We start from the raw sequence: 15539 nt of genomic DNA, 5'->3' as shown, positions 1-15539 counted from the left end.
CTCAGAGCAGGGGGGTGACTGCAGAGCGCGGAACGTGCCCTCTGCTTGGGGGGGGTGAATGCGGAGCGCGGAACGTACCCTCGGTGTGGGGGTGGGGGGGTGCAGGTTTGTGAATGCAGAGTGCTGAAAGTGCCCTCGGCTCGGTGGGTGAATGCGGAGCGCGGAACTTGCCCTCGGTGTGGGGGGTTGAATGTGGAGCGTGGAACGTGCCCTCGGTCTGGGGGGTTGAATGTGGAGCGCGGAATGTGCCCTCAGTGCAGGGGGGTGAATGTGGAGTGCTTAAAGTGCCCTCGGTGCGGGGGGTAATTGCAGAGCCTGGAATGTGCCCTCAGTGCTGGGGGTGAATACAGAGCGCGGAGCGTTCCCTCGGCGCGGGGGGTGAATGCGGAGCGCAGAACGTGCCCTCGGCATGGGGGATGAGTGTCGAGTACGGAACGTGGCCTCAGCGGGGGTGGGTGGGGGTGAATACCGAGCGCGGAATGTCCCCTCACCGCGGGGATGAATACGGAGCGCGGAACGTCGCCTCACCGCGGGGATTAATACGGAGCGCGGAACGTCCCCTCACCGCGGGGATTAATACGGAGCGCGGAACGTCCCCTCACCGCGGGGATGAATACAGAGTGCAGGAAGTCCCCTCTCCGCGGGGATGAATGCGGAGCACGGAACGTGGCCTCACCGCGGGGATGAATACGGAGTGCGGAATGTCCCCTCACCGTGGGGATGAATACAGAACGTGGAATGTGGCCTCACCGCGGGATGAATACAGAACGTGGAATGTGGCCTCACCGCGGGGATGAATATGGAGCGCGGAACGTGGCCTCACCGCGGGATGAATACAGAACGTGGAATGTGGCCTCACCGCGGGGATGAATACGGAGTGCGGAATGTCCCCTCACCGTGGGGATGAATACAGAACGTGGAATGTGGCCTCACCGCAGGGATGAATACGGAGTGCAGAATGTCCCCTCACCGTGGGGATGAATACGGAATGTGGAACGTGGCCTCACCCCGGGGATGAATATGGAGCGTGGAACATGCCCTCGGCGCAGCGGGGGGGGGGGGGGGGTGGGGGGGTGGGGGGAGGTGAATGCGGAGCGCTGAAAGTGCCCTTGGCGCGGGGGGGTGAATGCAGAGCGCGGAACGTGCCCTTGGCACGGAGGGTGAATGCGGAGCACGGACGGGAGGTGAATGTGGGATGCGGAATCACCTTTTTTTTGTTCCCAGTTCTGTAACACATTGACATGTTATTGCTCCTAGGTTATTCAGAGCTCCGTCCCTTCTGTAAGAAAGCAAAAGTTCATATCAACAACTTGTGTATCATTCCAGTTGACTTCAGTGCCTTTACTCATAATGGGTTTGATCGAGATAAGCATGTTTTTAGAGTCATAGAGTTATAGAGTCATAGAGGTGTACAGCACGGAAACATGGAGACATTTTGGAGTTCCTTCCTAAAGAGTACAATAACAAGTAGAACTATATCCATCATGATGGTTCAAAATCAGCTCAGCAGTTATATACATATATCTGTTCATCTATGTGTATCAAATCATCCCAAATATGTCCAGTTTGATTTTCTACCTTTGTGTCGTCTGTGCTTGAGGATTTCGAGCTGATTGGTCTGATATCACTTCACTGAAATCATGTAACTCGTGAAGTAAGCAATTCAATGTCAATTAACAAGCTCAAGGAAAAGAGTTGGAATTGCGCAAGGATGGGGGTAGTGTGAAACATTAGATCAGGAAATTAGAAAAAAGCCAAGAATTATTAAAAGATTGTTAAGGTCGGAATAATTAGTGAGTGAAAGATAGCCAGAAGTAGAAAAACAGATAGGAAAAGTTTTTTCAGATATTTTAACAAGAAAAGAGTTAACAGACTAATTGTTGCTTAGAGTCATAGAGATGTACAGCACAGAAACAGACCCTTCGGTCCAACCCGTCCATGCCGACCAGGTATCCCGACCCAATCTAGTCCCACCTGCCAGCGCATGGCCCTACCTCTCCAAACCCTTCCTATTCATATACCCATCCAAATGCCTTTTAAATGTTGCAATTGTACCAGCCTCCACCACATCCTCTGGCAGCTCATTCTATACACGTACCACCCTCTGGGGGAAAAAGTTGCCCTGTAGGTCTCTTTTAAATCTTTCCCCTCTCACCGTAAGCCTATGCCCTCTAGTTCTGGACTCCCCGACTCTAGGGAAAAGACTTTGCCTATTTACCCTATCCATGCCCCTCATGATTTTATAAACCTCTATAAGGTCACCCCTCAGCCTCCGACGCTCCAGGGAAAACAGCCCCAGCCTGTTCAGCCTCTCCCTATAGCTCAAATCCTCCAACCCTACCAACATCCTTGTAAATCTCTTCAAGTTTCACAACAACATTCCGACAGGAAGGAGACCAGAATTGCACGCAATATTCCAACAGTACCTCTTCAGAAAATGAGTCTCAGGACTTAGTAATCTATGATGGAGAATTGGCAGAAGAATGAACAGATGTTTTAAATTCATCTTCACCAGAGAGGATACAAGTGGCACCCTGGAAATTGCTGTGAATCAGGAATTGAATGGAAGGGAGGAACTGAAGAAACTTAAAGTTGCCAGTGAAGTGGTATTTATTTAGGATAAAGCATCCAAGGGGCTTCCAGGAAATTGTCAGTGAAATAAGAGATGCATTGTTTCAGTTTTCCAAAACTCATTTGATTGAAGTACATTTCTTTAGATTGAGAAATAGCAAGTAACTGCTTTATTCAAAACAGTAATAACTCCCCTTCAAAAAGGGATGGAGGCAGCATGCTGGAACTGCAGGCCAGTTGTCTTAATGTGTCACAGGCAAAATGTTAGAAGCTTTTATTAAAGACATTCAAACAGGGCACTTGGATAAATTCAAAGTAACCAGGCAGAGCCAATGTGGTTGTCTCAGAGGAAAATCAAAGAAGACATTTAGTATGGTGCCACTTCAAAAGTTATTGCTGAAAATCAAAGCTCATGATGTTCAGTATAAAGTGTTGGTGTGGTGAGGAGATTGCTGCCTAACAGGAAACCGAGCATAGGAGTCAGTAGATCCTTTTCACACAGGTAGGATGTATGTGCCAGAGGTGATGGTACTAGGCCCTTAACGCTTCAGAATTTGTCCAGATGATTTGGATGAAGAGGCTGTGCTATGACAGATGAATTTGCTGATGACAGATGGGAATGTGAGGTATGAAGAACACAGAAGGAGTCAGCAAGTGTATATCAGTGGGTTTGAAACTTTATTGCTGGAACAGCACAGCAGGTCAGGCAGCATCCAGGGAACAGGAGATTCGACGTTTCGGGCACAGGCCCTTCTTCAGGAATGAGCAGAGAGTGTTCAGCAGGAGAAGATAAAAGGTAGGGAGGAGGGACTTGGAGGAGGGGAGTTGGAAATGTGATAGGTGGAAAGAGGTCAAGGTGAGGGTGATAGGTCGGAGTAGGATGGAGGCGGAGAGGACAAGAAGAAGACTGCAGGACAGGAAGGCGGTGCCGGGCGGGAGGGACCCGGCGGAGACAAGGTGGGGGGAGGGGGGAAGAAGAAACTGGTGAAGTCCAAGTTCATCCCCTGTGGTTGGAGGGCTCCCAGTCGGAAGATAAGACGCTCCTCCTCCGACCGTCGCGTTGTTGTGGTTTGGCGGTGGATGAGTCCAATGACCTGCATATCCTCGGTGGAGTGGGAGGGGGAGTTGAAATGCTGTGCTACAGGGTGATTGGGTTGGCCTTCCTGACCTGCAGTCTTCTTCGTGACCTCTCCGCCTCCATCCTACTCCGACCTACCACCCTCACCTTGACCTCTTTCCACCTATCACATTTCCAACGCCCCTCCTCCAAGCCCCTCCTCCCTACCTTTTATCTTCTCCTGCTGAACACTCTCTGCTCATTCCTGAAGAAGGGCCTGTGCCCGAAACGTCGAATCTCCTGTTCCCAGTAGGCCAGTTAGGGTAGAGATGAGGAGAAACATCATCGTCCAGAGTGGTGAGCCAGTGATCCCCTTCCACAGAAAGCAGTTGAGGTCAAAACATTGGATATTTTCATGAAGTTGTTAGATATAGTTGTCGACCACGTCGGGGGGGAAATTGCGGTCCTTGAAGAAGGAGGCCATCTGTGTTGTACGTATTTTGAACTGGTCCTCCTGGGAGCAGATGCGGCGGAGACGAAGGAATTGGGAGAATGGGATGGCGTTTTTACAGGGGGCAGGATGGGAGGAGGTGTAGTCCAGGTAGCTGTGGGAGTCGGTTGGTTTGTAGTAGATGTCCGTGTTGATTCAGTGGGTTTATTGAGTGGGCAAAGATCTGGGAAAAGGTATGCCATGTGGGAAAGTGTGAACTCGTCCGTTTTGGCAAAAAGAATAAAAAAGAAACTTATTATCAAATTGGTGAGGGGTTTCTCAGAGATGCAGAGAGATGTGCATGTCCACGTGCATGAAACAAAGAAGGTTAGTATACAGGTATAGAGTAATCAGGAAAGCTGATTCAGTACGACAGTTTATTGTGAGGGGAATCAAATGCAAGAGTAGAGAGGTTATTCAGGGAATTGATGAGATAACATTTCGCAAACTGAGTACAGTATGGGTCACAATGTTGGTCACGGAAGGCTGTGAATGTCTTGGAAACAGTGTAGAGAAAGTTGACTTGACTAATGCCTGGAATGAGAGGGTTGTCTTCCAGGGAAAAGCTAGGCAGGCTAGGCCTGTATCCTGTGAAGTTTAGAAGAGTCAGAGGTGACTTAATTGAAGCATGTGAAATCCTGACTGGGTGGATGTTGAAAGGATGTTTCCTGTTGTGGAAGAATTTCGAAGGCAGAGGTTGCTGGGTTCACGATGACCAAGGGAATGAAAAATTATCAGGAGACGTGTAGGAATACAGAGTTGAGGCTAAAATCAGATCAGCCATGACTTTATTGAATGGCAGAGCTGGTATGAAGGGCCGAATGGCCTTGATCCTTATTTGTATATTTTTCTACTGCCGAGCACATGCATAAAAGCATTATTGCTGCTCCAATGATATCTCTTCAGCTTGTGAGTAGCCTCAGCTACCGTACTCTGCTGGCTGACCTTTAAACAAGGTGCCGCACAGGAGGCTACTGAGTTAGCTAAGGGCCCATGGTGTTAGAGGCAAGCTGCTAGAATGCACAGGAGCTTGGCTGTCTGGCAGAAAGTAAAAGAGTCCTTCTCAGGATGGCAGCCGATGGCAAGTGGTGTCCCACAAAGCTCAGTATTGGGAACACAACTTTTCACTTTATACGTTAATGATCTAGATGAAGGAACTGAGGGTACTCTGGCTAAGTTTGCAGATGATACAGAGATAGGTAGAGGGACAGGTAGCATTGAGGAGGCAGGGAGGCTGCAGAAGGATTTGAACAGGTTAGGAGAATGGGCACAAAAGTGGCAGATGGAGTACAACATGGGAAAGTGTAAGGTAATACACTTTGATAGGAAGGACAGAGGCCTGGACTATTTTCAAAATGGGGAGAAAATTCTGAAGTGCAATGAGACTTGGGAGTTCTAGTCCAGGATTCTCTCAAGGTACACTTGCAGGTTGAGTCAATAGTTAGGAAGGCAAATACAATGATGACATTTATTTTGAGATGACTTGAATATAAAAGCAAGGATGTATTTCTGAGGCTCTATAAGGCTCTAGTCAGACCACATTTGAAATATTGTGCACAGTTATGGGCCTCATATCTCAGGAAGGATGTACTGGTCCTGGAGTATGTTAAGAGGAGGTTCACGAGAATGGTCCCAGGAATGGAAAGCCTAACAGATGAGGAATGTTTGAGGACTCTGTGTCTGTACTTGATGGAGTTTAGAAGGATGAGGGGGATCTAATTGAAACTTAATGAATACTGAACGGTCTGGACAGAGTGGATGTTGGGAAGATGTTTCCATTTTTCAGCGAGACGAGGACCTGAGGGCACAGTCTTAGAGTAAAGAATGGAGATAAGGAGAAACTTCTTCAGCCAGACAGTGGGGAATCTATTGAAGGCTGTGGAGGCCAGGTCATTGAGTATATATAAGACTGAGAGAGATTGGTTCTTGATTGTCAAAGGGATCGAGAGTCATGAGGACAAAGTGGGAGAATGGAGTTGAGAAGCTTATCAGCCCTGATTGAGTGACAGAGCAGACTCGGTGGGCTTCTCTGTCTAATGGCCTTATTTGTCCACAAAACAAGGTTGTGTGTATTTAATGACTAAGTCAGTTGTTCTCAGAGATGCCCTAACCTACATCTTCTCCTCCTGAATGGGTGGTGCTCAGAAATGAATCATGACTCCAGTCAAGACAAATGGAAACATCTTCCCAACATCCGTTCAATATTTGTTAAGTTTCAATTAGATCCCCCTCATCCTTCTGAACTGCTTTACAGAAGTATATCATAACCTCCTTGCATTTTCACGCTGGATCTCATATGCTTTATGACCTATTTTCTCAGTGAACCTTGCTATCTTCAATGCTTTATGCAGATACATCTTACGATCTTCCTGTCCCTGTTTTGAACAAAATGCACTGCTTCATATTTAGTCCTAGTTATCGACAAAATGTGAACTTTGCTGGCATTAAATTTGATCTGCCACATGTCTGCCTGTCAATTGGATTTGTCTAGGGTGGATCATCCCTAATGAAGGGCTTATGGTCAAAATGTCAATTTTCCTGCTTCTCAGATACTGCCTGACCTGCTGTGCTTTTCCAGCACCACACTTGCGACGAGGGTAGATCATTGCTTGGTAGAGTTGACACTGGATGTTAGTAGTTAAATTATAATGGACTGTTGGATATCAAATTATTTTCTGTGTGACACATTTAATGCCAGGGCAGATAATTGAAAACATATGCCTAATTCTAGAATGTTCCTGAGAGAATTGATTAGGCTGACATGTAATGGCATACTTACTGTGAAATCAGTGGTTATGGCCCTGACGTCTAACACACTCCATTTATATTGACAGGTCTCAGTCCAAAGGAAAGGTTTCACCACAACTCAAGTTCTTTCTCACCGTCTATGGCTGCATTGCTGCCATAAACACAGTGTTCACTGCAGCCCGAGCCTTTCTGTTCGCCTATGGAGCAATTTGTGCCGCAGTGATTATTCATAATAAACTTCTGCTTCGGGTGCTGAAGGTTAGTGGCTTATCCCAGGTTTCCTAGGGTTCCAAAGGTTTCCAAGTTTAATCTGTATACCTTACTACTATACACAAGGGAGGTAAGCCACCCTCCCAGAGGGGACCACTGTATTCAGTCTGGTGGTCTGCATGTAATTGAGCACAGGGCTTCAGTGCAGTCACTGTTCTGGCAAGGATGCTTTGAGAGGCCATGTCTTAAACCTTTCGATTGCAGGCATCGGATTACATAAAAACCAGGAGCAGGAGTAGGCCATCTGCCATTCAATAAGATCGTGACCGATGTTTTCATGGACTCGGCTCCACACAACCCATAATTCCTTTCCTGTTCAAAAATCTATCTAGGTTTGTCTTAAAAACATTCAATAAGGTAGATCAACTGCTTCCCTGGGCAAGGAATTCCACAGATTCCCAACTCTTTGGGTAAAGGAATTCCTCCTCCACTCAGTCCTAAACCTGCTCCCCCTTATTTTGAGGCTATGCCCCCTGGTTCTAGTTCATCCAGCAGTGGAAACAACCTTCCTGCTTTGACCCTATCCCATTCATCATTTTATATGATTCTACATTCTTAGAAATTTGGATGAGTACAGTCCCAGTCTACTCAGTCTGTCCTCCTAAGTCAACCTTCTCAATTCAAGAATCAATCTCGTGACCCTCCTCTACACCCCCTCCAGTGCCAGTACATCCTTTCTTAAAAAGGAGCCCAAACTTGCACGCAGTACTCCAAGTGTGGCCTCATCAGCACCCTATACAGCTGCACCATAACCTCCCTATTTTACAACTCCATCCCATTTGCCTCCTTTATTACCTGTGATTACACCCCGGTCCCTCTGCACAGCAGCATGCTGCAATTTTTCACCATTTAAATAATAGTCCACTTTGTGGTTATTCCTATCAAAATGGATGATTTCACATTTACCAACATTGTACTCAATCTGCCAGACCCTTGCCCATTCACTTAACATCTCTCTATCCCTCTGAAGACTTTCACTGCCCTTTACACACTTTATTCTGTCACTCATCCTAATGCCCTCTTGACACAATACACCTGGTCCCCGACTCTAAATTGTCTTATGTCAATTGTAAACAATTGCAGACCCAATACTGATCCTTGAGGCACACCACTAGCCATCCATCGCCAACCAGAAAAACATCCATTTATCCCCACTCTTTACTTTCTGCTTGTTGACCAATCCCCTGTCCATGCTAATACATTACCTGTAATACCATGCATCTTTATCCTATGGAGCAGCCTTTTGTGGGACACCTTGTTGAATGCCTTCTGGAAATCCAGATACACCATATTCTCTGGTTCCCTGTTGTCCGTCGCACTTGTAATGTCCTCAAAGAATTCCAGTAAATTACTTAGCATGACCTGCCTTTTATGAACCCATGCTGCATCTGCCTGATGTGACAATTTCTGTCCAGATGTCACGCTATTTCTTCCTTGATTATAGATTCAAGCATTTTCTCCGCTCAGTAGGTGAAGCTAATGGGCTGATTGTTACCTGCCTTTTGTCTATCTCCCTTTTTAAACGTGGCGTCACATTTGCTGTTTTCCAATCTGCCGGAACTGCCCCAGAGTCTAGCGACTTTTGGTAACTTACCATGAATGCATTTGCTATTTGTTTTTTAGTACCCTGGGATGCATTCCATCTGGGCCAGAAGACATGTCTATCCTTTAGCCCCATTAGCTTGGCAAACGCTACCTCTTTAGTGAGAATGATAATTTCGAGCTCCTCACCTGCCATAGCCTCCTTGTCATTAATTATTGGCATATGATGTTGGTCTTCCACTGTGAAGACAACACAAAATATCTATTCATTGCCTCGGCCATTTCCTTATTTCCCATTGTTAAATCCTCCTCCTCATCCTGTAAAGGACCAATTGCAGAAACATTTGCTATCTGTTTTTATATTCTGAGCTAATTTACTCTCATAATCCATCTGACTTTTCTTTATAGTTTTTTGTTGGCCTTGAAGGATTTTCCAGTCTCCGAGTTTCCCCTAATCTTTGTCACTTTGTATCCTTTTGCTTTCAGTTTGATAACCTCCTTTATTTCCTTTGTTATCCATGGCTGATTATCCCTTTTCCTGCAATCCTTTCTTCTCATTGGTCTATACTTTTGCTGAGCACTATGAAAAATCAACAAGGCAGAAGTAAGGACTGCAGATGCTGGAGATTAGAGTTGAGACTATGGTGCTGGAAAAGCACAGCAGGTTAGGCAGCATCCAAGGAGCAGGAAAATCGATGTTTCAGGCAAAAGCCCTTCATCAGGAATGAGGCTGGGAGATGAGGGGGTGGAGAGATATGTGGGAGGGGAATGGGCCTGGGGGAAGGTAGCTGAGAGTGCAATAGGTGGATAGAGGTGGGGGTAAAGGTGATAGGTTGGAGAGGAGGGTGGAGCGGAGAGGTGGGAAGGAAGATGGACTGGTCGGACAGTTCAAACTTTCCAACTTGGCACCACCCTTGTGACCTGTCCATCTTCCTTCCCACCTATGTGCTCCACCCTCCTCCCTGACCTATCACCTTCACACCCACCTCCATCCACCTATTGCACTCTCAGCTACCTTCCCCTGTCCCACCCCCCTCCCATTTATCTCTCCACCCCAGAGGCTCCTGCCTCATTCCTGATGAAGGTCTTTTGCCCAAAACGTTGATTCTCCTGCTTCTCGGTTGCTGCATGACCTGCTGTGCTTTTCCAGCACCCTCAACTATGAAAAATTACTTCACCGTTCCTCAATTGTCCCACTGTATAATCTTTACTCCCAGTCGACCTTAGTCAACTCCTCCTTCATCCCATGGCAGTCTCCTTTGTTTGAGCAAAGGACACTGGATTTGGATTTTACCTCTCACCTTCCATCTGTATTTTAAATTTAACCACAATGTGATTGTTCCTTCCGAGAAAATCCCTATCTTTAAGATCATCACTTAGTCCTGACCAGATCTCGGAAAGCTTACACAGGACCAGATCTCGGAAAGCTTGCTCCCTCTTCGGTCCCGTTACATACTGTTCAAGGAAACTATCATTGATACACTCGATGAACTGCTCTTCAGGACTGTCTTCACCAACTCAGTTTGATCAATCGCTTTGCAGATTAAAATCCCCCACATTGGTTGTTCTACCATTTTTACATTCATCAGTTATTTCTTTGTTTGTTGCCCATCCCACTATGGTGTTATTATTTAGTGGCCCATAGACTACACCTATCGGGCACTTTCTCCCCATACTATTTCTAATTTCCACTCACATTAATTCAACCTTTTTCTTCATAGAACCTATGTCATCTCTCACTACCACCCTGGTGTCATCCTTAAATATCAGAGCTACCCATCTCCCTGTCCTTCTGAATAGTCTGATACACCTGGATGTTTAACTTCCAATTGTGACCACCCTGTATCCATGTCTCTGGAATGGCCAGTAAACTAGATCCATCTGCTCAGTGACCTTGTTTCGTATGATGCGAGCATTCCGGTAAAGTGCCCTTATGCTAGTATTTATCCCTTCCTTTTGAATCCTGACACCCCCACCAGAAAAGCTTTGTTTTTAAAGTTTATCACTTTTTCACTCAGCTCAGTGTGACACCGTGCAGCTGCTGCTTGCTTTTTGTTTACTATCTTGATTGCCTTTCTCCTTAAGGCTTCACCCAGTCCAGCGAACTCAGAGCCTCCTCTTCAGTTCCTGAACCCCTGCCAAAGTAGTTCATCCAACAGAGTTAGCAATAGGTGAAGGAACAGCTCAAAGGAGACTAAAATAGGCACAATCTCAGGGATAGCTATCAAAATGATTTATCACGGAGCGTTTGTCTTATTCACTGAACTTATCTGCAGCCGATCGCTGCCTTCCTTCATAATTTGTGGTTAGAAAGTAAATCTTTCAGCTCAGCTTTTCAATAAACAGATGATCCGGAATCAGTGACCCTTTATGGAATTGAGTTCCCCAATCTCCTCCCCTTTGTGAGAAGGGACGATTGTTACTTTCACTCCTGAGAAGTTAACCTCCGGGGTTTAGTTGCCATCCCCAAAGTGGAGAAAGAATTTCTTTGTGACAACTGTATTGTTTCTTATGAATGTGTTTTTACAACAATTGTCAACAGTTTCATGGTCACTGTTGCTCAGACTAGCATTTAGTTCCAGATTTATTCAGTGAACCCCTGTCTCTAAGCAATTAGACAGAGCTTCTGAGTTAGGTAAAAACAATGACTGCAGATGCTGGAAACCAGATTCTGGATTAGTGGTGCTGGAAGAGCACAGCAGTTCAGGCAGCATCCGAGGAGCCGCGAAATCGACGTTTCGGGCAAAAGCCCTTCATCAGGAATAAAGGCAGGCTCACCCTTCAGGCTCTCTGCCTTTATTCCTGATGAAGGGCTTTTGCCTGAAACGTCGATTTTACTGCTTCTCGGATGCTGCCTGAACTGCTGTGCTCTTCCAGCACCACTAATCCAGAGCTTCTGAGTTACTCCACCAATGACACGAATACTTCCCCACCATTATCCCTTGACATTAACCTTGAGGAGGTATCCTAAAGCAGTTAGAAAACCACCATACAATTCTGTACAGGCAGCTTGACTCCCTGGAAAGAAAAATCTTTCCAGCTACAAGAACAGGAATTGTTGCAAAAGCTCAGCAGGTCTGGCAGCATCTGTGGAGAGAAATCAAAATTCACGTTCAGGGTCTGTTTTGCAAACAGAATGCAAGTGTTGTGTGAAGCAGTCACCCAGTATATGCTGCATTTCCCAAATGTAGAGGGGACCACAGTGTGAGCAGCGAATGCATTCGACGACATTGTGTGAAGTGCAGGTAGAACAAAGAACAATACAGCACAGGTACAGGCCCTTCAGCCCTTCAAGCATGCTCTAACACGTTTTGCCCTTCCATCCTGAAACTGTCTTCCTACAGAATCGTATCCCTCTGTTCCCTTCCCATTCATGCATTTGTCCAGGTGCTTCCTGAATGCTGCTGTTGCGTCTGGTTCCACCACCTCCTCTGGCAGTGCATTCTAGGTACTCACCACATTTTGTGTGAAAAACCTGCCTCGCATATCTCATTTAAACTTCCCCTCTTACACCTTGAGCCTGTGTTCCCTGAGTGATTGACCCTTCCCATCCTGGGAAAAAGCCTCATACTGTCCACTCTATCCATGCCATTCACAATCTTATAAACTTCGATCAAGTTGCCCCTCAATCTCCTGTGTTCCAGTGAAAACAAACCCAGTCTACCCAGCTATCCTTCACAGCTAAAATCCCCATACCAGGCGACATCCTGGTAAACCTATTCTGTACCCTCTCTATAGCATTCGCATCCTAATGGGAGTTCAGGTCCATTGTACCCTGAAGGTTGCTGCACAGGTGGATAGAGTGGTCATGAAGGCATCTGGTATGCTTGCCTTTATCAGACGAGGTATTGAGTGTAAGAGCTGGCAGGTCATGTTAAAATTGTACAAGACTTTGGTTCGGCTGCATTTAAAATACTGTGTACAGTTCTGGTTGCCACATCTGGTTGGTGGGCGGCACGGTGGCACAGTGGTTAGCACTGCTGCCTCGCAGCGCCAGAGACCCGGGTTCAATTCCCGCCTCAGGTGACTGACTGTGTGGAGTTTGCACATTCTCCCCTTGTCTGCGTGGGTTTCCTCCGGGTGCTCCGATTTCCTCCCACAGTCCAAAGATGTGCAGGTCAGGTGAATTGGCCATGTTAAATTGTCCGGAGTGTTAGGTAAGGGGTAAATGTAGGGGTATGGGTGGTTTGTGCTTCGGCAGGTCGGTGTGGACTTGTTGGGCCGAAGGGCCTGTTTCCACACTGTAAAGTAATCTAATTACCAAAAGGGTGGTGTGGCTTTGGAGAGGGTGCAGAGAAAGTTTATGAGGATGTTGCCTGGTATGGAAGGTGCTAGCTATGAAGAGAGGTTGAGTAGGTTAGGTTTGTTTTCATTAGAAAAAAGGAAATTGAGGGGGGACCTGATTGTGGTCTACAAAATCATGAAGGGTATAGACAAGATGGATAGAGCTTTTTCCCAGGGTGAGGGTTCACGCGTTCAAGGTGAGAGGTGAAAAGTTTAAGGGGATACACGTGGCAAGTACTTTACACAGAGCATGCTAAGTGTCTGGAACGCGTTGCCAGCAGAGGTGGTAAAGGCAGACATGGTAGATCCATTTAAGATGTGTCTGGACAGATGTATGAGGAGGTGGGGAGCAGAGGGATATAGATGCTTAGGAATTGGGCGACAGGTTTAGACAGTACATTTGGATCGGCTTAGACTTGGAGGGCCGAAGGGCCTGTTCCTGGGCTGTAAATTTTCTTTGTTCTTTTATCCTCCTGGTAGTGTGGTGACCAGAACAGTATTCCAAATGTGGCCAAATTAAAGTTTTGAAAAGCTGCAATATAATTTGTCTATCCTGATACTCAATGCCCCTTCCAATGGAAGCAAGCATGCCATAAGCCTTTTTTATTAGCTTATCTGTCTGCGCTGCCATCTTCGTGACCTGCATACCCAGATCTCTCTGCAAATCAATACTCCAAAGGGTTCTGCCATCCGCTGTATAATTTCCATCTGTATGTGATCTTCCAAAAATGCATCACCTCACATTTGTCTGGTTTAAACTCCATGTGCCATTTTCTTGTCCATCCCTCCAACTGATCTATATCCTACTGTATCCTCTGACCATCCTCCTCACTATCTGCAACTCCACCAACCTTTGTATCGTCTGCAAGCTTACTAATTAGACCTGCCATGTTTTCCTCCAAGTCACTAATGTAGACCACGAACAGCAGAGGTGCCAGCATTGATCCCTGTGGAACACCACTTGTCACAGCCCTCCAATCCAAAAACCATCTTTCCTTGGCTACCCTCTGTCTCTTATGATTAAGCCAGTTCTGTATCCATCTTACCAGGTCACCCTGAAACCATGTGACTTCACCTTTTGTACCAGACTGCCATGAGGCACCTTACCAAAGGCTTTACTGAAGTCCATGGAGACAACATCAACCACTTTTCCCTCATCAATCATCACCTCTTCGAAATACCAGATCAAGTTAGTGAGGCACAACCTTCCCCACACAAAACTATGCTGTCTCTCGCTAATAAGTTAATTTGCTTCTAACTGTGTATAGATCTTGTCCCTGAGAATCTTTTCCAATAATTTCCCTCCCACTGACATCAGACTCAAAGGGCTGTAATTTTCTGGATTATCCCTGCTATCCTTCTGAAACAAGGAGACAACATTGGTTATTCTCCAGTCCTCTGGGCCCTCACGTGTGGCCAAGGAGGATACAAAGATGTCTGTCAATGCTCCAGCAATTTGTTCTCTTTCCTCCCTAAATATTTTGGGATAGATCCCATCAGGACCCAGGGACTTATCTACCTTCATACTTCTTAAGTAGCACAGCACCTCTTCCTTTTTAATAGCGACTTGGCTTACAAACTCGACGCTCCCCTCCCTGGGGATCACCTTCCACCAATTCCTTCTCTTTGGTGAATCCCAACACACAGTATTTACTTAGGTCCTTACCAACCTGTTCTGGCTCCACACCCACACCCACACCCACACACAGACACACACACCCACACATCCATCCACCCTGTTGTGTCCTTGGGTGGGCCAACCCTTTCTGTGAGGAGGATGCATGGGGACAGGAGCCGAGTGCCCACACCTTCCAGGTGAAGCAGCAGTTGACCTGCACTTCACTCAATCTAGTTGACTGCATTCGCTGCTCACAACGTGGTCTCCTCTACATTTGGGAAATGAAGTGAAGACTGGGTGACCACTTTGCAGAACTTCATGTTCTGTTTGCACATAAGACCTGCTACGTTAACACCCCACCCTGTTCCCTGGCCAACATTTCTGTCTCAGGCTTGCTGCAGTGAAGCTCAGTGCAAGCTGGAAGTTAAACACCTCATTTTCCGCTTGGGGACCCTGCAGCTCTCTGCACTCTATGTCCAGTTCAATAACTTACAACCCCCCCAGCTTGGCCTGGCTATCACATAGCCTGCTATTACACACCATTCATTGTTGGCCTTGAGCCGCCTCCATCAATACTGAGACAGTCTCTGAGCCAGATCATGATCCACTCCTTTGTCTGTTGAACCGCTCTTCTCTCAGAGCACTAACCCCACCTGTTGTTTACTCCTAACTCCCTTCCCCACCCTATCTTCTGCATATAAAGCAACATTTTCCAAACTTCCATCGGTTCTCAGGAAGGGTCACTGGACACACACCGTTCACTCTGATTTCTTTTCACAGATGCTGTCGGACCAGCTGAACTTTACCAGCAACTTCTGTTTTTGTCTCTGATTTACAGCATCTGCAGTTCTTTTCAGATTTCGTAACATATCCAGCGAGTTTAGTTGGGTGTTTGAAAGAGAAAGTTGGCACAAGGTGAGACATGGACAATTCCTGCCCTCCAGCCCCAGTTCTACAAC

The 15539-nt window shown here is 46.5% G+C and overlaps 1 protein-coding gene across 1 annotated transcript in view; it reads right to left on the bottom strand.

Annotated features, from left to right (window-relative positions):
• abcc10 (ATP-binding cassette, sub-family C (CFTR/MRP), member 10) overlaps window positions 1–15539 on the bottom strand; it is a 133504-nt gene that overhangs the window by 47487 nt on the left and 70478 nt on the right. The window contains exon 12 of the mRNA XM_043675575.1: window positions 8731–8918. Within this exon, the coding sequence (XP_043531510.1) occupies window positions 8731–8918 (188 nt within the window). The remainder of the gene's footprint in view (window positions 1–8730; window positions 8919–15539) is intronic.

The sequence above is a fragment of the Chiloscyllium plagiosum genome, chromosome 3 (assembly GCF_004010195.1).
Source record: "Chiloscyllium plagiosum isolate BGI_BamShark_2017 chromosome 3, ASM401019v2, whole genome shotgun sequence".
NCBI lineage: Eukaryota > Metazoa > Chordata > Chondrichthyes > Orectolobiformes > Hemiscylliidae > Chiloscyllium > Chiloscyllium plagiosum.
Note: the sequence above shows the minus strand (reverse complement) of the source record. Positions and strands in the feature narration are given on the sequence as shown.